Genomic DNA, 22,236 nt, shown 5'->3' on the forward strand with positions numbered 1-22,236 from the left:
CTTCTTGTCCTCTTATTTTCCTTTTCCTCCTTCGTTCTTTTATATATATATATATATATATATATATATATATATATATATATATATATATATATATATATATATATATATATATATATATATATATATATATATATATATATTTCATTCTCGTGTGTTCCTCCTGCTATCCTTATGCTGTTTCCCTCCACCTTTTCTTTTCTTCTCCTCCATCCTCCTCTCCCTGGCTTCCTTCGCGTCACCAAGGCATTTCCATATTGATAAGACGAGGGAGGAGGGTGAGAGTGCATTTGCATGGCATGAGGGAGGTTGGTCGTCATCTCTTTCTTTCTCTTCTTCTCTCCCGTTGAGGAAGAGAAAATGGCGCGGAGGGTTTAATCTGTAGCTTCATGAATGTTTAATGAAGGTCCTTATTTTTTAATGGTGCCGTCTGGTATTTATCAAAATTTTCCGCGAAGATGTGATGATTAAGAAAGGAATATGGTCATGTTTTTTTTTTCTTTTGTTTGCTTCATTATGTTCTAGTGTAATGAAGATTTTTTTTAAATTTGCTGGTTGTTAATCAAATAATGTTGCGCTGGTTTTCTTATATATATTTTTTTTTTAAACGTTCATTAAGTTTAAAGGTTGAAATTTCCGTGTCTTACGTATAATGCTAGTTTGTTTCCTGTCTTGTTTTTTTTTTTTTGCGTACTTTCCTCACCTATTATTATTCATTCTCACCTTTTCCTTATTTTCTTTCTCTTCATATTCTCGCCATCTTTTCCTCCTCAGATCCTCTCCATCCTTCTCCCTTGTCGTAATCCTCCTTCCTCTCTTCCCCTCACCCTTTTTCCATTTCCCGATAATCCATTTCCTCCTTTCTCAGATCTCTCCCCTCCCCATCTCCCCTCCCACTATCCCCTCTTTTGACCATCTGTCTCTGTATTTTCCCGCCACCCCCTTCCTTCTCCCTCCTTTCCCCTTCCTTCCCTTTCTACTCCCCATCCATCGCCCCCTCTTACCGTGTCTTTATCAGATTTCTCCTTTTCCCTCCATTCGTCCCTCTCTCTCTCTCTCTCTCTCTCTCTCTCTCTCTCTCTCTCTCTCTCTCTCTCTCTCTCTCTCTCTCTCTCTCTCTCTCTCTCTCTCTCTCTCTCTCTCTCTCTCTCCCTTCCTTCCCTCCAATAATCCCTTACATAGAGCTTAGAGGGGAATTACTCTTCCCCTTCAACCTTCTGCACGGAGATTAGTCGCCAGAGGGAGTGTTTGCTGTGCAGGAGTTTGGGTCAGGCTGGGCAAGAAGATCCCATGTGTGAGCTGGGTGGGAAGGGAATATTTCCAAAGGCTCTGTGGGGAGACGTAGAATACTTACCTGGCACTGTATGGAGCGACAGGACGGCTGGCACTGTCACTGGGTTGTGTTGAAGGGCGTGATGGTTTGGGCTGGGTGGGGCGAAGGAGAGTGGCAGTGTTATCCCAAGTTGTGTAACTGGTGAGGTGGCGGTGGCGGGAGGCGTTTTATCTGTGTGGGGATGCGGACGGCACAGCTACCCGAGGCTTTGCGAGGTGGTGGGTCGATACCTGTGAAGAGCTACAGACGTCATGGAGAAGTATTGGATGTATGGTATCGGATAAGTTGTATAGGCATGTATATTGAAGGGAACTATTTTTTTTTTAATATATTTATTCCATTTAAAGAATATTGGGGTACTTAAAGGTTATAATTTTGTACTGGGATATTAATAGTGTCTGCAGAAGATGGTTTTACAAAATCCGACGGATATTGCAAGAAAAGGTAACGCAGCAGGAGTTACAAGAGATTAGACAAATTGTTTATGATAAAGTATTTGTTCCTTTATCAGAAGACTAGTTCCATGGCAAGATTTCATCAGCAACGTCTTGTCATTGCCGGAGGTAAATTTACACGCCTATGAAAATAAATCCATGTTACTCTAAGAAGAAAATTGTTACTACTGTAGAGTACATTAGCTTGCAAAATAATACAAAATAATAATGTATTCCACTGTAATAACAATTTCTTCTTAGAGTAACTTTATAATTTATTTTCACTTTAGCTTGTAAGATGAAGAAGAAGTAAAGTTGCAGCATGTTATTACAATCCTCCACAAAAAATGAATAAATAAATAAATAAATAAAAATAAATAAAAAATAAAAATCTAAAAAAAAAATATATAAACCCAAACAAGCCCCTGTCACGACCATTACAAAATCAAGTCGTGGAATGCGATGTGTTGTCCCGGAAAAGGGTTCCAATACAAACATAATCTGATTCCTATTAGAGAACATTAAAAGGAGCGGTGAGTGTGGATTAATTTGCCGTCATCAGCGAGAATGTTCCCCAGCGCGGCCCGTTACCATTCCCGGCTTGGTCACGCTTCCCTCTTCCGCCTGATTGCCTTCAGCCTCACGCGACGAAATTCTTGTCACCTTTTTCACCTTACTTATTTACAGAGGGAATATAAATTTTTTTTTTGAGGTTTGTCTGAGCCGGGTCGTGTCTTTAGTTCACTTCATATTTGGATTATTTGTCGATGTAACACTCTTTGGCTTTTATGTTTTCTTATCTTTTAAATTTTTCTGTATTTTTTTCGTAAGCGTGCGTTTGTATATAGTTTTAAAGCCTCTCTCTCTCTCTCTCTCTCTCTCTCTCTCTCTCTCTCTCTCTCTCTCTCTCTCTCTCTCTCTCTCTCTCTCTCTCTCTCTCTCTCTCTCTCTCTCTCTCGTCCTCCTGTTTTCTACTTCCCTTCGTTCTTCCTCTCACAGTGACTCATTTGTATCCTGCCATTCCCTCCCCTTCTCTGCCTCTCTCCCTCCATCCATCCCTCTCCTCTACTCTGTTTCCTCCCTCCCTCCCTCCCTCCTTCCCTCTCCTTTGTAGACACACTAGGGGAGGGAGGAGCGTTTTTTCCTTTTTTTTGCCTCCGCTCCCTCTATATCAATTTCAGTGTGTCTTTTTATTCACATTTTTCTCTCCTTCCGCCCTTGTTCTCTCTCTCTGTTTACCTACGTCTCTCCTTTGTTCTATCCGCTGTTTTATTTCAGGATTTTTATTCAGCTCTTGTTTCTCCTTTGTCAAGATTGCAATTGCATTTGAGTGTATTTTTGTTTATTCCGCCCGGTCGTACAGCAATTAATACGTTGCAATGGACGCCACATTTTTGCGCACTGTTACATACGTGTTTCTTCATGCGTGCCGCGTACTGTTAAAACGTTGTGATTTATTATGCATCCCACGTTTAAGAAAATAAAGTAAGAAGCCTTTTGGTTTATGAACGAAATCTTTTCACATACGATCTTTTCTTTCTTCGTTCAGTTGATTCCCCCTCCATGTTTTTCCCTTCCTTTCCCCTCAACCGGATGCCCTCGCTTCCTTCAAGGGGAGACGTGCGGCAGCGGAGGGTGAGGCTCCCCTTCCCCCGTCCCCCTCCCTTCTTTCTCTCCTCACTCTTCCTCGCGTGCGTCAGATGCGGAGGGAGTTGAGTGTTGCTTCAAGGCTGTGGAATAAATAGATGTACATAGAATGAGAAGTTGGATGCATTTCATCTGTGTAAATAAGCATACATTATTGTGAAGATAAGCAGCCACACGCGGCCATACATCTGGCTGAGTGTTTGCGTATCTTCGTGAATAAAAAGTTAACTAAAATGACATACAGGGCTGCCAACAGTCACAGTTAACAAATGTGTATAATTAAAAGATTGGGAAGCGTTCCATGGGTGTGAAAGATTAAGTGAGAAGGCAGAAAACTGGCAATGGGAAAATTAATGAACAAAATGAGGGCAAGGCAGAGTAGTTTATGAAACAGTATGTGGTATGTTGAGGAAGAATAAGGCATAAAGTGAGGAGAACCTAAGTGAGGAATAAGCCGTTAATAGGTGAATTAGTAATGAAGAAAAGCAAGTATGTTATAACTGTACAATGACAACTGAAGTGCATACATGACTATTAGCTTACGAAAACTAAATGACAATGAAAATTGCAAGAGAAATTACAATATATAGGAGGAAGAAAGATACTGTTTTAAGAAAATAGCACTAGTGAATTTTTTTTTAACACTAGTATTCCCTAATGACGAATAAATGTAACACAAAAAAGAAAATAAATTGCTCGAATAGCACACGTAATGCAAACACTGATAAGGTAGAATATAGAGGACTCTGGATAACACGAGGTGGAGAAAATGTATGTCAGGATCCAGCCCGGCTCACCTTTCCCTCCGGGCCAGACAGGTGTGTTTGATCATTATGGACTGCGATTTCAGCTTGTATTGTGTCCGGTGTTCGATTAGGTTTTTATTCACCTGCCTAATGAGTTTTCGTGTATCGTTAATTAACAGCTAAGGATGGTATTAGTCACTCCTCGCCGGCTGGTGGTGGTGACGACGGTGGTGGTGGTGATGGCGGTGGTGGTGACTGGGACGCAGACCATGGGCGTTGATCCCCGTGACTGCAGGAAGCAAAGGTTTAGGAAAGGGTTATTTCTCGCTCCATAAGTATGACCTTAAACGCTTGCACTGTGTATCATGCAGTATAATCATATATAAAAAAAATCCTTGAGTCTAGTAGTGGTGACGGAGCACGCGACCATTCCTTATTGCCACGCCTGTTTCTCGTGACTAGAGGAAATGAAGGTTCTGGGAATGGCTTACTTTTCTCCCTCTATAAGTATGACCTTAAGCACAAGTACCGTGTATTATCTAGTGCAAGGTTATATTCAAGTAGGACAGTGACAGACTCCCACACTAGTCCTTCATGAATCGTGACTCAAAGTGAACGTAAATCATCTCACTCAGACGACACTTGCCTTTCATGAAGGTTTCACGAAGACTTATGTTGAGCAAGATTCGCGTCTTCACCTTAGTACAGCCTCGCCTCTACCTTGATATCGAGCAACACAAGCCACAGAGAACCGCAACTCGGGTCTGTGGGGGCTGAGCGGCGCCTGTGGGATAATGGACCAACAAAGCCCTAATGGATGACAGTCCTGTGAACTCGTAACTCATCCTCAGCTCATGAATGTTTGGCCACGAGTTTTGAAGCCTCGGAATCCTGCAGGTCTGGCCCCTTTGTTCCCCAGAGCGTGAGGTGCGAGGCGTCACAGAGGATTGATAAATATATATATTTTTTAACCCCATCATCCCCACCGGCCTTCAGACAATAGCAGCGAGATTCAGTGTTGTTTCTTGTAAATAAGGGAAACGTATTAAATGTTATAGTATGTCATGAAATTTATATTTTCTTGAGGAAGGTAGAAAGACGAGGTGTAGTGGAGGTAGGAGCTGCCAGCCTCAAAGAATTACGGGTTTTTATTTTTGTTATTTGTGATTCTCTGACCAAGACAAACATAGACAACCATACGATTTTTTATCCGGGATTAATCAACGTTTAATTTTTAGTGATATACGTAACCAAAATATTTGTGTCCTTTCATACACAGCCATTTTATCCCGTGTAAATACTTCGAGTCGTTCATTTTCTTCAACTCCAGAGTGTACTTCTTTCTTGCCTTTTTTTTTTTTTCTATTTCCCTTCCTCCATTTCTCCCTTCCTCTCCCGTCTCTCCCTCCCTCCCTTTCTTTCCTCCATCCGTCACCCGCGTGTACCTCCTCACAAAGTCTTCAGTGACGTGCCGATATTTCACCATTCACTCGAAGTCATCATTATCTATCACTTTTTTATCGCCATCAAAACACACTCAGCTGCGCCGCCCTCACTCGCCCCCGCCCCCACCCCGCTCCCCCTAAGACAACGCCTCCAAGATTTTTCTTCTCCAGCGATGAGTTTGGCGAGATGAACCTGCATCTTGTCTTTCTTATATTGAGATGCTGCCCTTGTAGCTCGTGTCTCTCTCTCTCTCTCTCTCTCTCTCTCTCTCTCTCTCTCTCTCTCTCTCTCTCTCTCTCTCTCTCTCTCTCTCTCTCTCTCTCTCTCTCTCTCTCTCTCTCTCTCTCTCTCTCATGTATTTTTACTGGTTTCGTAGTCAATGCTGAAGGATCAACTGTTGTGCAGTAAATCAGTTGAGTTCGTAGTTTCTGCAGATTTTGGCATTACATTTCATATTAATCTGTTTCCTTCTACATGATAATGTATATCTTTCGAACAATTATTTTTTTTAAAGATTTGCTGCTTCCTTTTATCCTCTTTTTCCCGTGTGCAGTATTCTTTCCTTCCTGCTATGCTATCTTCCCATTCCCATCCACCTGTCCCACTCCTTTTCCTATTTCCTCACTTGACTCGGGAGGTAGGTTTCTTCTTTCCCCTTGAGCCCCACGCTATGAATAGAAAGACGACCTCTGGGTGACCACAAGGCCGATCACTATAACTGATCCTGAAATAAAAGTATGTTGGAAATACAACAACTATATGAAAGAAGGGAGGAACATTTGATAGGAATATTGGAATTTGCATAATAAAAAAAGGTTTATTGATGCAGCCATTTATTTTGTTTAAAAAATCGCTTCTGAACGATGAGTCGAAGAAACATTGACTGACGGGTCTACCGTATGCCATAGTCTCAAAAGGTTTAGGTTGTCTTGCTACTAGATGAAAATGTTATGGAGCCTCTATGTGAAAACTTGAGTAAAAAAAAAAAACAATCGTAAATTTATTCTAAAAAGTGTATATCTGAAAATATAAGAAAAGCAGACCGTTGTCTAGTCTGATAATAGTGAAGAAAGCTGTAGAATATTGCAATAATAAGATGGAAGATGTCATGCCGGAGGACTACGCTATGACAGGTGGACAGATACGAAGTTCATATGCCTAGCCACGAGTAACTGCAACACAAAACAGCAAGAAAAGTATATCGCCATAATAAGAAATTGAGAACAATGATGAGACAAATCAACTTTTTTATTTCTGTAATCCACATTAAAAATAGGTTGTAGGTATGAAGCCTCCCACTCACTCAGACTTTATACTAATATAAGAGTGTGTGAGCCTTCATATAGGTACAGAGAAGAGGAGATAAAATAACTAGTGAAAACGAGAAAGAAATTGCAACTTATAATAACTCAACTGATTTTCGAAAGAGTGAGTTGTGAAAGTTTCATTAATATTTTCACTGAAGGACTGACGACCTTAGTAACTGAAGGAGGCTGATCGTATGAAGTCTTGTTTTACCCACGAGATACAGGCAGTCGATATTATTCAGTGAAGCACACCTCTATGACACCTCTACTTTGTGTTTATTACAGTTTGTGCCATTTTCTTCCTTTTAGTGTCTTCTCTGCGTTTTTTTGTGTTTTCGTAAAGGAGGATACATCGGTTGTGTGTTCTTCTCCTGGCAACGAATCAATTACCGAAGCGTGGGAACAATGACGGCATTAGTTATATATTTCTCCACGGCTACCGGCGAAATATCTCTCCTTGGCCCCCTCCTGCCCCGGCAGCGGAGATATTAACGTGGGCTCGTTATCAAGAGCGATGCCTCACCTCGGAGCAAGAAGCCACAAGACAGTTGCCGGCAAGAACGATTGAGATCCTTTTAAGACCAACTAATGGCCACACCCACCGAGGGGATGTTTACAGTTCTCAAATATCACTCTTACGGAAGGCTATTAGTGGGCCTCCATCCTCCTTCCTTCCTTCCTTCCTTCCTAACCCCTCCTCCTCCTCCTCCTCCTCCTCCTCCTCCTCCTCCTCCTCCTCCTCCTCCTCCTCTTCCTCCTCCACTCCTCTTCTCCTCCATGTTCCCCATCAGTCCTCCTTGACTTTGAGTCCCGAAAGTTTCCTTTGTCAGGTTTCCCCTTCGTTATCTTTCTATCACATCTCTTTTTTTTTCTCTCTTTTTATCTTGCTTTTACTGTTTTTTTCATATTCGGTAACCCAAAAATGCCATTCTGATTATTATGTACATTTTTTTTCTATTATGTAAATTTGAAGCTTTTATTTTTTCCTTCATATGAAAAATTCCTCGCCATCTCTTCATCTGCATGATTTGAATTCTTTCCCTCACGTCTTTCTTCTCAACTCCCTGACTTCATTATGGTCTCCGTCTTTCGTATTGTTTAAATTCCTCCCTACACTCCTTTCTTTTTCTCCTCCTCCTCCTCCTCCTCCTCCTCCTCTCAGCCACGCACAAGAGCCTAGGATCCCTCGAGCACTCATCTCATCTTCCTACAGACTCTACCCCGCCCTCTTCCCTTTTTCCTCATTTTTATTTTTCGTATTTTCTCTATCCGTCCATCCACCTATCCATCCTCCTCCTCCTCCTCCTCCTCCTCCTCCTCCTCCTCCTCCTCCTCCTCCTCCTCCAACCCATTTTCTCTTCCTTCCTTCCTTTCTACCGTTTTTCTACCATCTACTTCAACCGTCTGGCACCTCTCACCCACTTTCCCTCCTTCCTCCCCCTACCTCTCCTTCCATCCTTGATCCCCTTCCTCCCTCCCTCCTTCCTACTCTTCTCCCTCATCCTTCCCTACCTCCTCCTCCTCCATTCAAGTCTCCCCTACTCTTTCCCCATCTCCTCTGAGGCTTTTAAGACCACCTCTACAAGAAGCTGAACTTATAAATGTCAGTCAATAAGAATGACACGTCGTTAAATCATGTCCATTTTTTCTGGTCAGGGACATCCTCAGATCCAACATTTCGACCCTCTCACTCTTCACTTCTAGAGACGAGAGGCTCAGATAAAAAGAGTATCATCATAATTTTTCACGCCTTGACGTTTCTCTACTCAACTCTGAATCAATTTTCAACTCGAGAATCAATCCAGTGTGTGTGTAAGGGCCGTCTTTCCCTCTCTCCTCCCTCACTCGCCCCGTCCCTCTGCGTTCATTCAGCGGGCAGGACAGAGGAATTGTCATCAAGTGTTTCCTGGAAGTGGTGGTGGTTACGTAGGTGGTTTCTGACGTGGCTCAGATCACGTGGTAGCACAAGGCTCATGAACAGTAGCTGGTAGTTATCCCGTCGTCTCTCCCTTCGTCATTGCCCCTCCCCCCTCTTAACTCCCCCATGAACAAAGAAAATGAAAGTTATCAGAAAGAAAGTGTAAGTGGCGGAAGACCGTCAGGCTGTCAGTAAATAATTCGCGCGATTCTTTACCAAGGGAAAATATTTTCGTAATTCCCGACGTTTCCTTTCAATAAGAGCCCGCTTGAAATATCAGGTTGTCAGGATATTTTTCCAGCGAGAAAATTTCAATAATACGTCGCCATTTTGAACCGTCGAACGCAAGACTGGGTAGCGATAAGGCTTATATTTCATAGCATATACCCCCCTCTTCCGTCTCTCAGCGGCTCCTCCCCCTACCCGACCTCCGCATTTCTCTCCCCTACTCACTCTTTCTCCAGCGTTCCTTTATTTTATTTCGTTCCTGCCAGACCTCCGCCCTGCCAGTGCCGGCCACCTGCTCTCCTGGGATGCCGGAATTCACTTTATTGTTGAGAGATAATGGCGGGAAAATGGAACTTGTCTCCGCACCCTTCCGTCTTCCTCTCGCTCACCTTGAGAATGGCTGTAATTCTTCAGCATATATATATATATATATATATATATATATATATATATATATATATATATATATATATATATATATATATATATATATATATATATATATATATATATATATATACACACACACACCAAATGAAAGGTGTGTTGTTCTTGCCTTGGTTTATTTCGTCAGCGGGTGGTCAAGAAGTGTTCATGGCGGGTAAACCACCGCTCGTTGTTTTCCTCTGTTGTCTTTTTACGCGTACTTTGTTTCTCCGCTTTTTTCATATTCCTTCACCTTTTGCTTTCAATCCTCCTCCTCCTCCTCCTCCTCCTCCTCCTCCTCCTCCTCCTCCTCCTCCTCCTCCTCCTCTGCTGTCATAAATTTAAGCAGAGACTGAATGGCAGAAAGAAAAATTCAGTCGTGAGTCAATATTTCCGCGCGGGCAGTGACGGCCGGGTGACATCTGTGTTTTCCCGTGCAGCACCTGCTGGTAATGACTGCTAACTGAAATAAATGGCAGGTGATCGATCAGTTTTAAGTCCACTAAACTAGTATCTCGCATTAACATGTACTCATCATTCGTCACAAAAAAGCGCCCTTGTAATTTAAGACTGTAATTAAACCGTATTTTTCATGCTAAATACGTTTTAAGAATGACTAATGCGGGTGAACATTTACAAAGACTTAAGTTGGAATAAATTTTAAGCTACAAGTTTCCAGGTAGCTTTGGCGGCGGCTGCATTTCTAATAATCATCAGTTCTTTACAGATAGCCGAGAAGTGACATGCACAGCGACGCATTGCGGCTACTGGACACCCGCCAAGGTCAAGCATGGAACTTTGTTTTTGGCTCAAGTTCTCCTTAGCTTTGAGATTTAGAAGGGCAACGGAGGTCATAACGCTGCGGGACGCTTTTGAAGGTCTTGTTTTCTGCCTTCGACAAGAACAGGTAAGGACAGAATAGGCACAGGTAAAGACAGGTGAGAACATACGGGTGAGAACATACAGAATAAGCACGGGTAAAGATATTGTTAATTTACGGATCGAGACCAGCCACTGTTTAAAGTTATGTTATATTAGTCTAAGTAACCCATCTTAACCTAGCATAGCCTTGAACTGTCAGCCAACTTGAAATACGAGGTGGATTATTTTCAATTAGTTAGAAACAATAGGCTGGTAACTTCCTTGCCCTCCGATATTTGTGAATTGGAAGAGTTAGAATAGTGAGTTACAGTGAGACGGAGGGATTCAGTGTTCAGGGAGGCATGACTGAACGAGGAGCATCCAGACACCTCCAATCCTTCATTTCAACATCTCTCCCTCCCTCCCCCTCTCACTTCTCCCGTCATCCGTAGCTCCCTCAGTTTTGTTGAAGTTACTAATCAAGGAAGTGAGACGTGTAATTATTTTTTTTTAATCTCAGCCCATTTTTTCATTAATTGTTTAATTGAAATGGGACTATAAATTAATTAAATTAATTAATTGTTGGATTTGTTTATCAATGGAACTTTATGTCGTTTGTTTAATGATCACCATAGGATATTATCATAGTTATCACCATCACGTCCATCTCCAACACCACCTTTACACCAGGTTACAGTATCATTTGATCACACCACTAGAGGCCAGGCTGATAAATCCAATGATCCCCACCACGTCACAATTAACACGCCACTAAGAACCACTACCTTTCTGGAGACATTCGCCACGTCTTGCCCCAACTTTATTAGCGAAATTGATTTAATTTGCTCACTAGCGGGTCATTTCATTACCGTAGATCTTCACGAGGCAAATCACTACGCCACCTCCTCCACCAGTGAGCCGCGGGTTTAAGTTCACTCGGCATGGGCCTGAGTGCGGCTGGACCTGCCGATTACCACTGCCATGTCTGAATCTCATAAATTTCCGGTTAAACCCTCGTCCGGAGTTATGGGTTCGTAAACTGTGTGTGTGTGTGTGTGTGTGTGTGTGTGTGTGTGTGTGTGTGTGTGTGTGTGTGTGTGTGTGTGTGTGTGTGTGTGTGTGTGTGTGTGTGTGTTTACTGACAACCACAGCTGTTCCCATGTCTCTTCTCAGCTCAAAGTTTCGCAACAGGTAGAGCACCCAGGAAGGCGCTGACAAAAGTGGCAGATATCTCCTCTCTCCCCCCTTCTATATCTCCTCTCTCTCTCTCTCCCTCACTCTCTCTCACTCTCACTCCCTTTAACCCGTGGCCATAACCCACTAAGAACAGCCATGACGAGCGACCATAAACTTTACATGATGGCTCGTAAAGCGTTTTCACGGTCAAGGCCATCCGACACATAACCCCCTCCCCGGAATGGCCTCTAAAATATCTCATTGACTGTTGACGATCATTTGGGTGCGATCTTTATGACTCTACTTGACAGAAATAGCCCGGCTGTTTCTGGGGAATGTGTCGGCGGGGCCTTGTGAGCATAGAGAGGCAGTGGCGGGACGGGATGGAGGTGTCTGTGTGCCGCGCTCTTGAGTCCGCTCCTGGCTCTCCCGAAGGCGTTGATCGGAAGATTATCTGGTGACTTTTTGTACATATAACTTTTGGAAACTTTTTGTCATGAAGTCTTTGTGAGAATGTGATGATAATTTGAGATGGTTTTAATTATGCATATATACAAATTTCGGTTCCGTATATTTTTGTATGCTTTCTGCAAACTCTTAAAGTCGCGAGTGTCCTTTGCGGAAAAGCAAATTTAGATTATTCACGTGGTTGTATTTATCGCTCATCTTGACACATGAGAAAGTGGACCTCAGACCTTTGCAAGATGTTCATGTGACAAAACGGAACTGTTTTTATATTAGTCTCTGTTGTTGTGATTCTTTATGACCAAAGTGACAGGACTCATCTGTTTTGTTGCTAAAACGCACGTGGCACTGTCAGTGGTGGTGATGGTGGTTGTGAAGATTGTGGTATCGGTGGCGACAGTAATGCTACAGTGACCAGTCTGATACGTTGCTCATCTTGGAATAGTAAAAAAGTATTTGTGACTAAAGGTTGAAGGACGTTGTGGGTACAGCGTCACAAAACCAGGAACGCCAAGACTGGTTTCCAATATCATAATATGGCTGGAATTTGCAATCAAGTTGTTTTCAATGTGCGGGTACTGAGGTGGCAGAGGTCCGCAGAGAATGTTAGTGATTCTAGATATTTTCTCATTACAACAGCGAATATTCGCAAAAGGTATTCATAGATTGAATAAAATTAATCATTCATATTAAAGTACAAAAATTCGAAACTACTATGCCATTTTGGTCTATGTTTAAGGAATACGGAAAATTGTCCGTAGTGTGAATGCAGTGAAACCGTTTTCTTCTGCATTTCAATATTTGTTAAGAGAGAGAGAGAGAGAGAGAGAGTGAGAGAGAGAGAGAGAGAGAGGAGAGAGAGAGAGAGAGAGAGAGTGACGGAGAGAGAGGAGGAGAGAGAGAGTGAGAGAGAGAGAGAGAGAATGAGGTATATTTGATATAAAAATCACTCTGAATGTGAAAATCAATAAAAAAAATTCGCCAAATGACAAAAGAATAATATTTGCTTCTCATCTTGTCACCTGGTGGTGAAGGTGACCTTGTATACTGTGATGTAAGTAAATTAAGATTCTTTTTTTTATTTTCCCAAAATGGTGACTTAAGAGTTCTCCGAAAGGAGGACTTGTCCTAGAATTCACATATAACGGGGACACGGACGTAAAATGTAAGGAAAAAAAAGATAAATTTAAAAATAAATAAAATGAAAAGATCATTAAAAAGATGCTAATGCTACTCTGTAGGCATATTGTAAACAAAAACTGCGTTGGAATATCCTTTTAGTATACTCACTGTCACACACACACACACACACACACACACACACACACACACAAAATATATATATATATATATATATAATATATATATATATATATATATATATATATATATTATATATATATATATATATATATATATATATAATATATATATATATATATATATATATATATATATATATATATGCAAACACACACACACATACACAGACACTGATGAAAAATTTACCTTAGCTAAATATTGATTTTTTTTTTCTTGTTAGAGTATAATTTGTTGTTCTCAATTTTCATCTTTCATCTCAGTAATTTTCACAATATTGTACGTATAGTTGACGTTACTAGGTGTGATTGAAGCGGCGGCGGCGGCGGCGGCGGCGGCGGCGGGAACACGTTTGTATGTGGTGGTGGTGGTGGTGGTGGCGGAGGTGGCGGGAGAGGAGAGGTGTGGGCGGCGGGATACCATGAGCAAAAGTTTTTTTTTTTTTTCTGATTTTTTGCTTTGTCCCTTAATTGTGATTTATTATATTAACAAGTTACTATATGCATGGTATTTCTTAACAGTCCATGAAATATTTTTGTGTGTGAAAAGTTAGAAACTTCTTCATAATTGTTGAAGCTATGTCCATATGTTGAATGTTTTCAAATCTATTTTGTAATTCCCTGAGTTGTTTGAATTATATTGTACTGAATCAGGAATTTGTCTCATAAAAGACGGGATCGCGTCAGGCTATCCAGGGGAAGGAATAGCTGCCTGCGTACCTGCGGCGACGCGGGGAGAAATGTGGCCGCGGTGGAGACATGCGGCCCAGTAGTATTGAAAGATAAAAACTTTGGTCTTTTTTTTTTTTTAATAATTAATTAATACATACAATCATCCATTAGATTATACACAATAACTAACCTAAACCGTCTTTTTCAGAATGCTGGTTTCTTTTCAACCTTCTGGTCTCCGAAGCAGCCATTCACTGATTCCCGCAGCAGTCGTGTGAACCAAATGTAGCTCTACGTCTACTTACCTCCTACATACGTTCATGGTGCACGTCTTTGTGTTTTAGGTTGAAGTGAAATTGCGTCATAAAACATACCTTATTATTATTATTTATTTTTTTTTTTTGAGGTTGTCGGGGCCAAAACTATTACGCTAGAAGACGTTATTGATAATGAAAAGAAATCTCTAATATATATATATATATATATATATATATATATATATATATATATATATATATATATATATATATATATATATATATATATATATATATATATATATATATTATATATATATAATTAGCTATTTTTCATTGTCAGTAACATCTGTTAGTCTTGTAGTTTCATGTTTTATATTTTGCTTAGCCTTGTTGGCCAATTTCAGCTTGATATGTGTATTTCTTTATTCTTTTTTTATAAATTGATTGTGCCTGGTTTTCGTACTAGGGTTTCGTAATATTATTGGTTTTAATTGAACGCAACACTTCCATTGGAGTGAGAAAGTGTTAAGTATTACTGCTACTGTTTTCTTAAGATCACTCGAGAAAACACTGCCGATATCGTCAAAAGAAAGATGATGTCGGACCTCCGACACTCCGTGGGCTTGCGAGCGGTGGCGGGAGCCGCGGCACCTCTCCTGGGCACGCTGTCACAGCCTAGACTTCACTTAGCCTCGTAAATCTGATTATTTACAAACACCTGGCATCTTTATTTCATTTTTCTTTTTTGAGACCTGAATGCCAAGAATTCTATCTCGAAGCGAACACAAAGTATAATAAGACTTTTCAGCTTTTCACCGGCGCAGCGCGGCGATGGAAGTCTTTGCTCAGACTGACACCGGTAGCGTTCAGTGTCCACTGTTGTTGTTGTGCACCAGCAAAGACGAGACGAGACTTTTTTCGTGGATTCACCAAACACTTAAAAATCACTGAGTGGCCTACTTCTGAGTCACTGCGAGGACCACACGGAGGGTTCCTGGAGAGTTTTAGCTTCTCGCTCTCTCTCCTGCCAAGTCCGCGATGTCGTAAATCTTGTGGGTTCCGAGGGTCGGGTCAGGGCGAGGCCGGCGGCTGGCCTCCTCCGCCGCCAGACCACCACCTTACCGTCGCTCACCCCTCCCGTGTGCACCGACTTGCCCTCTCCCGCCTCAAAATCTGAAATACAGCCTCCTTTTTTGTGCGTGATTCATGTGTTCATATATATTTTGATATTCGCAGGAAGTGTCTCGAGATGCGTCGCTGGCCGATTGTGGGAAAGAGGAACAAGAACTGTGTTGAATCAGTGTCCGTATTGCTGGACGTGTGCAGGCTTGTGTAGTGCAGGGACCAGTGTGTAATAGTGCCAGTTTTTATAAAATTGTTTGTTCGTTTATATAGATTTATGGCACTGGTAAAGTAAGGACCGGGAGCACTTACCTTTAGAGCTGCAAAGGGATTCTTGGCTTTGTTCATAGAGTGAGTCGATGCAGGATGGTAAGAGAGGTGCCGATAGCCGCCCCGATATGTTCAGTAACTTTTTTTTTCTCCATCACTCCTGTGGAAGCTGTAGCCATTATCATTAAAGGAGAAAATACCGTAAGAGAATTATTATAGTGAGTAATGATATGCATAATTAATAGAATTTATTTGGCAGGTGAACAGAGAAAGGGAAAATAAGAAAACGGGAAATCAAAGTGAAGGGAGAAATAGGACAGATAATAGGATAAGAAAATGTACAAAAACATAAAATAGGATAAATAGATAGTGGAGACGATAAGAAATAAGGTTAAAGAGCAGAAAATAAAGATAATAATAAAAACGGGAGTAATGACAATCTTGAAATACAATTAAGATTAAAAAAAAAAGGCAGAAGGGAAAAAAACATAGGCTGAAAGATACTTTAGGCATTTGGAACGGAAATGTAAAGATACAAAGACGGGAAATGGGTAAACAAACATAAGGCGGGAGTAGGATATGTGGAATGGTGAGACAAATAGGAACGTTGTGTGGGGTGGGTGACTGTGGCGAGTAGAGTATATTGTACGGGACTTATATTCTGTGGGTCCTGTCTCTCTCTCTCTCTCTTGTCTTCTGTCTGACACACACACGATGCAAAGTACAACACACACAGCCCCACCCACACGTTTTAGTTATCACAATCACACATCAGTATCACAAATCATAAATCTATATACACTTCTCTTATATCATCTCACCACATCACACTGCACCACGCTACACTAACTCGACACCACATAACGCTCCCTGAGAGAATAAAAAAATAGATAGGGGTATAAAAGAATATAAAGAGGAGGGAGAGAAGAGGTATACTAATGAATCATAATCATACCGAAGTAACAGAGACATGCAGATAGACAGAACTTAGTGTAATGAAATGTAGGTGTTATTGTAGAGGTACTATTGTGTGTAACTGTTGTAAGTAAACATTCTATGGGGATTACACTATAAGTCTTTGCTATGGAGGTAATGGGGACTGTTAGAGAGGGGAGGGAGGGAGGGGTCAAACTCCCTGGAACTCCTTGCATGCTGCTTTCCACCTTCCTATGACTTAAGTTTTTTCAAGAGGGAGCTTTCAAGACACTTATCCCTCAGTTTTTTATTATCAAGAGGGAGCTTTCAAGACTTTATCCTTCAGTTTTTGACTCGCTTTGGACTCTTTTCGGGGACCGGCATCTCAGTGAACTTTTTTTTTTTTTCATTGGATTTTTGTTGCCCTTGATCGGTGCCCCTCCTAAAAATAAATAAATAAATAAATAAGAAGGGAGTTTCGAGGACGGTGGAGGGGAAAGTAGACTAGAAGAGTGACAGACAGACAGATATCGTTGTGGTGGGTGACTAGTGTAAGTAAGACTAGCAAGAAAAAAAAGTGGAGAAAGTATAAATAAATAAATAAATAAATAAATAAATAAATAAGGAGAAGGGAGTTGAGAGAACGGTGGAGGGGAAAGTAGACTAGAAGAGTGACAGACAGACAGAGATATCATTGTGGTGGGTGACAAGTGTAAGACTAGCAAGAAAAAACGAAGTGAGGAAAGTATTTTATGAATCTTTTTTGTAATGTGTAGCAAAAGAAGCAGACAGAAATAGCGAAGAAAATGAGAGACAGACACAGATAGGCAAGTCTGTTGTTAGGGAGAGTGTTAGGCCTGATATGGTAGTAAGATAGAAACAGACACACAGACAGATAGACAGTTGGACAGTTGTGTGATATGTGACTGGTAACTAAACGTACTGTAGGAGACATGGTGTGGGTATCTAGTGTGGTGTGATGTGTGGTGTTGTGACAGAGACTGACAGAAAGACAGTTGTTGTGTGGTGTAAGACTCTAGCTTGTGATTGGTAAGTAAATAAACTGTGGATCTTGGGTGTGATGTAATGGTTTGGAGAGAGAGAGAGAGAGAGAGAGAGAGAGAGAGAGAGAGAGAGAGAGAGAGAGAGAGAGATGATGGGGAGGGGAAGGGAGAGAGAGAAAGATGATTGGGAGGGGGAGGGAGAAGAGAGAAAGAGGGAGAGGGAGAGGGTGAGAAAGAGGAGGGGGAGGGGAGGGAGAGGGTGATAGAGGAGGGGTAGGGGAGGAGAGAGAGGAGGGGAGAGAAAGGAGGGATAAGAGGGAGGGAGGAAAAGAAGAGGGGGGAGGAGAGGAGAGGGAAACAAGAGGGGGAGGGGGAGAGAGAGAAAGATGAGGGGGAGGGAGGGAGCGAAAGAGGAGGGGCAGGAGAGGGAGAGAGAGAGGAGGGGGAGGGGAGGGAGAGGGAGAGAAAGGAGGGGGAGGGGAGGGAGGGAGAGAAAGAGGAGGGGGAAGGGAGGGGGAGGTGAGAAAGAGGAGGGGGAAGAAGGGAAAGGGGAGGGGGGAGGGGGAAGAAGGGAAAGGGGAGGGGGGAGGGAGGGGAAAAAAGGGAAAGAGGGGGGAGGGAGGGAAAAAAAGGGAAGGGGAGGGAAAAAGGACGGGGAGAGAGAGAGGGGGGGGGGAAGAGCAGGGGAGAGGGAGAGGAGAATGGGGAGGAAAAGAAAGAGGAGGAGGGGGAAGGAAAAAGAGGAAGAAGGGGATCTGGAAGGAGAAAAGGGGGAGGGGGACGGAAAGAGAGGAAGAGGGGGAAAGGGGGTGAGAGGAAATAGAGGGAAAAAGGGAGGGAGAAAGGAGAAGGTGAAGGAAAGGAGAGGGAAAATGAAGAAAGGAGGGAATGGAAGGAAGGAAAAGAGAGAAGGGGATTGGGAGGGGAGGAAAAACGAGGGAAGGAAGAAATGAGGATGGAGAAGGAACGAGAAGGAAGAACACAGGGAAAGAAAGGGAGGGAAGGATGAAGAAAAGAAACGGGAGACGGAGGGAGGGAGGAAATAGGAGGAAGAGTGGGAGGGTAAGGGAGGACAGAAGAAAAGGGAGAGGGTGAAGGTGAGTCAGTGAGATGAAGAGAGGGTTAGAAGAGAAAGGAGGGAGAGGGAAGAAGAGAAAAAGGAGAGTGAGAGGTAGAGTGAAGAGGTAAAGGGAGGAGGGAGATCGAAAGGAAGACGGAAGGAGGGGAGTGAGGAAGAGAGGAAGGGGAGAATAAAAGAAGAAAAGGAAGTGGCGAAAAAAAAGGGAGAGGGAGCGGGGGACGTGAGGAATGTAGAAAACGGGAGTGAGGAGGGAAAAGAGAAGATGAGAGGAAGTTTGTCAAGAAGGGAGAGAAGGAGGAAGTAGGAAAGAAAAAAAAAGGTGGAAGAGGGACAGAATGAAGAAAGGAGTTAAGAGAATGAGAGGGAAGGAGTGTGAGGGAAGGAGAGAAGGATGAAAGCGAAGGAGTGAAAAAGGTAAGGAATTAGAGATTTGGTTCATAGGAGACAGTGGTGTCCTACTGTGGCGGATAATACACACTGTGGGTGACATACTGTGGATCCTGTGAGGCTGTGGTGTGGTGTGGTGTGTGAGACAGACGGAAAGACACACCAATACTCCCACCGCACCACAGGTACAGACACACACATCAAAGTACCCACACCGTAGTAACACACCACAGTCAGTCAGTTCTCTCTCTCTCTCTCTCTCTCTCTCTCTCTCTCTCTCTCTCTCTCTCTCTCTCTCTCTCTCTCTCTCTCTCTCTCTCTCTCTCTCTCTCTCTCTCTCTCCACAGCCACACAGCACCCACAGCATGTTCCCCACAGTATGTATAACTTACCACAGTAACACACCACAGTCCCTCATCAAGCTGACTGTTGTCTGCCTGTGTTTGTCTGCTGTATATTTGTCTGCTTCTGTCTGTCTGTCTGTCTGCTTCTGTCTGTCTGTCTGTCTGCTTCTCTGAATGTCTGTCTGTGTATCTCTATCTCTGCCTCTCTCTATGTCTGCCTGTACATCTGTCAGCCTGTCCCCTCCTCCATTCTCTCTCTCTCTCTCTCTCTCTCTCTCTCTCTCTCTCTCTCTCTCTCTCTCTCTCTCTCTCTGCTTAGTGCTGAAAGATATCTAATAGTGTGTTTTATCTTTCATTTTTCAGAAGTCGAGTTGTTTGACGATATACACACATGGAGCATTGAGGAAACGTTCAACCAAAGAAGCCTGTCATTGAAATAAGATACGCTGTTGTCGGCAAAGTTACGATGATACTCGTATTATAAATATTTATGGCAATAGATAGTGAAAATAAAGTATCATTTTTAAACATTTATATTTCTATATATAACCTTATTTTTTCCCCCTAATTTAGGTATTCAAATAGTTTTTTTTTTTTTTTAAGGAACAAAAAGTACTTACCTCATAAATAATTATTTACTTTCTGCTGTAAATTTGCTTTCTTGGCCTCTCTGTCTGTAATGGTACAAACACACTTCCGTTTCCACAGTCTCTGCAGTCTGCACGCACACGCACACATACACACACACACACACATGCATTTGCGTTTTTTTTCTTTTTATTATAATTGATCTTCATAACTTGTTACTCTTTTTTCTTAAATTGTTATTGATAACCTAGGAATTTTTTTGACTTGAAACGATTTGATAATGACATCAAAGTGACTCCACACGGAAACAAGGCGAGAATTAGGATACTGAAATCTAAAAAAAAATAAAAAAATGCGAGCAGTTAACTTTGTCCTGTTCAAGGGTTTCACAATTCTCTCTCCCGCCTTGGCTGTATATGTATAGATGTAAGGTGATGAGATCAACACTTACTATGCCGAGCACTGGCTGACAGCAAGGGCGGCCCTATCTTCCACCCGACAGCCACCTACCCACCGCAGGCTACATCCCTACCTGCTACTCTCAGCACACCTGGGTTCTCCCAAGGGACGCTAACTAATACGAAGCTAAACACCACTCGTACCCAGCCATTAGTACTCTTATCGGGCCATAAATCAACCTTCTAAGAGAAAAGTTGTGCATGTTTGGCTACTTGATTCTGGATAAATCTTCATCCACTATTTACTCATCAAATAATACATATTTATTAATGTCCCCATTCTAGACTATTTAGAAGATTACAAAACAGCGTTCCTTCATTCCTCTCTCTCAACCCCTTAACACCTGAGGACTCCCCTCCCCACTCTCCCACCAGCTCGGCACTCCAGGCCGTAGGGAAATCTTAGACTTTTCCTGCAGCACTGACGACAAATATTGGCGAGAGGCAATTTCTCCAGGAGAGAAAAGCATAACCTTTATTTTTCTTGAATTTCTAAATGTAAGAAATGCTTTTTATTTATTTATTTATTATGATCAAAACTATTAATAATTAGTGATTTTGATATTTTTGCTCTCCATCACAAAATAATCGTGTGTGTGTGTGTGTGTGTGTTAGTTGATAGACAACACGTTAGTTGTCTATCATAGTCATAAAAAAAAATGTTCCAGGCTATTCAGTTACTTGTATAGTTATTGACAGAACGCAGGGACAGAAACTAATTACTTAGAGTATTATAAACGACCATGAAAAGAAATCGTGATAAAAATAAGTTGATTTAGTAATGCCACTGATGATTATAATAATAATAATAATAATAATAATAATAATAATAATAATAATAATAAATAATAACAATAATAATAATAATAATAATAATAATAATAATAATAAATAATAATAGTAATAATAGTAATAATAATAAATAATAATAGTAATAATAGTAATAATAATAATAAGAATAAGAATAAGAATAAGAATAATAAGGATAACCATAATTATAATGGTGCAAAGAGAACTTACTCGCCGGTGGAGCCTAAACTAAATCGGAATCCCCACCTCCCGCTGCTTGCCCCGAGGTGTCCCGAGCACTCCTTGACTCTGAAGTTGGCTGTGCTATCCGTTACATGGCACGGCTAACCATTATTTCTGCAAGTTACTCAAAATGGCGGACATAAAGCTCATCATCATACACAGTTCACCAATGGGCCAATAGATGTCACTTCTTTACGATTGCTTCTCGCCTGCACCACAGCGGCGAACACAACTGACAAGCAGGAGCGTGTAGTCGGCAGTGTTATGTTTACAAGCTTCGCATGAACCCCAGCGGCAGCCATGATGGGGGTAGGCCTAGTGTGATTTCATGGTGAAGCTCTGTTGGCTGATCAGCTGAGCGCAGATGGCACACACCCAACCGCGTCACGGTCGTCATGGCAACTGGCTGGCTGCCAAGACGCTCGATGTACGAGGACCTCTCGTACTCACACACACTGCCCGGCCACGTGCGTCCCGGCATGGCTGTGAGCTTCCATTCATTACTTTCTGTGCACGTGTTTGAATCCGCCGAAAGTTAGTTTTTAACCCAGATCTTTCTCCTCCTGCCACAATAAGGAGATCCATTGGGAAACATCAAACACCCACAGTGACCTTCAGGGGAGGGAAACGTCCCGCCCCCAGAGGGACGGATTATGAGGCTCCTGATTGAGTTACGGCCCCACACCGACGACTCCAGGAACACTTTCTCGGCTCAAACTAAGAAACGCCGTCTGCGAAAAGATTGGCAAAGTGATCTAACAAACTCCTCCGTAAATTGATGACCAACACGACCACAG

General features: G+C 42.1%; 1 protein-coding gene and 1 long non-coding RNA gene across 6 annotated transcripts in view; one reads left to right on the plus strand and one right to left on the minus strand.

Moving 5' to 3' along the window:
- LOC135107889 (uncharacterized) overlaps positions 1–19,893 on the plus strand; it is a 99,998-nt gene extending 80,105 nt beyond the window's left edge. For 4 of the 5 annotated variants that reach the window (XR_010272035.1, XR_010272036.1, XM_064018254.1 and 1 more), the window contains exons 4-6: positions 10,213–10,392; positions 14,187–14,301; positions 19,725–19,893. Coding sequence is in view for 3 of the 5 variants with exons in the window: in XM_064018254.1 (XP_063874324.1) it covers positions 10,213–10,322 (110 nt within the window). In the remaining 2 variants the exon portion in view is untranslated. Of the gene's footprint in view, positions 1–10,212; positions 10,393–14,186; positions 14,302–15,474; positions 15,831–19,724 lie in introns of those variants that run through there. The other variant, XM_064018253.1, reaches the window with a different exon arrangement.
- Positions 14,693–15,796, minus strand: LOC135107890 (uncharacterized). The gene is made up of 2 exons (XR_010272037.1): positions 15,673–15,796; positions 14,693–15,411 (listed from the first exon to the last, which is right to left on the minus strand). It is a non-coding gene; the product is annotated as an uncharacterized LOC135107890 (long non-coding RNA).
- Positions 19,894–22,236: the final 2,343 nt, after the last annotated feature.

This window comes from Scylla paramamosain, chromosome 16 (assembly GCF_035594125.1).
Source record: "Scylla paramamosain isolate STU-SP2022 chromosome 16, ASM3559412v1, whole genome shotgun sequence".
Lineage (NCBI taxonomy): Eukaryota > Metazoa > Arthropoda > Malacostraca > Decapoda > Portunidae > Scylla > Scylla paramamosain.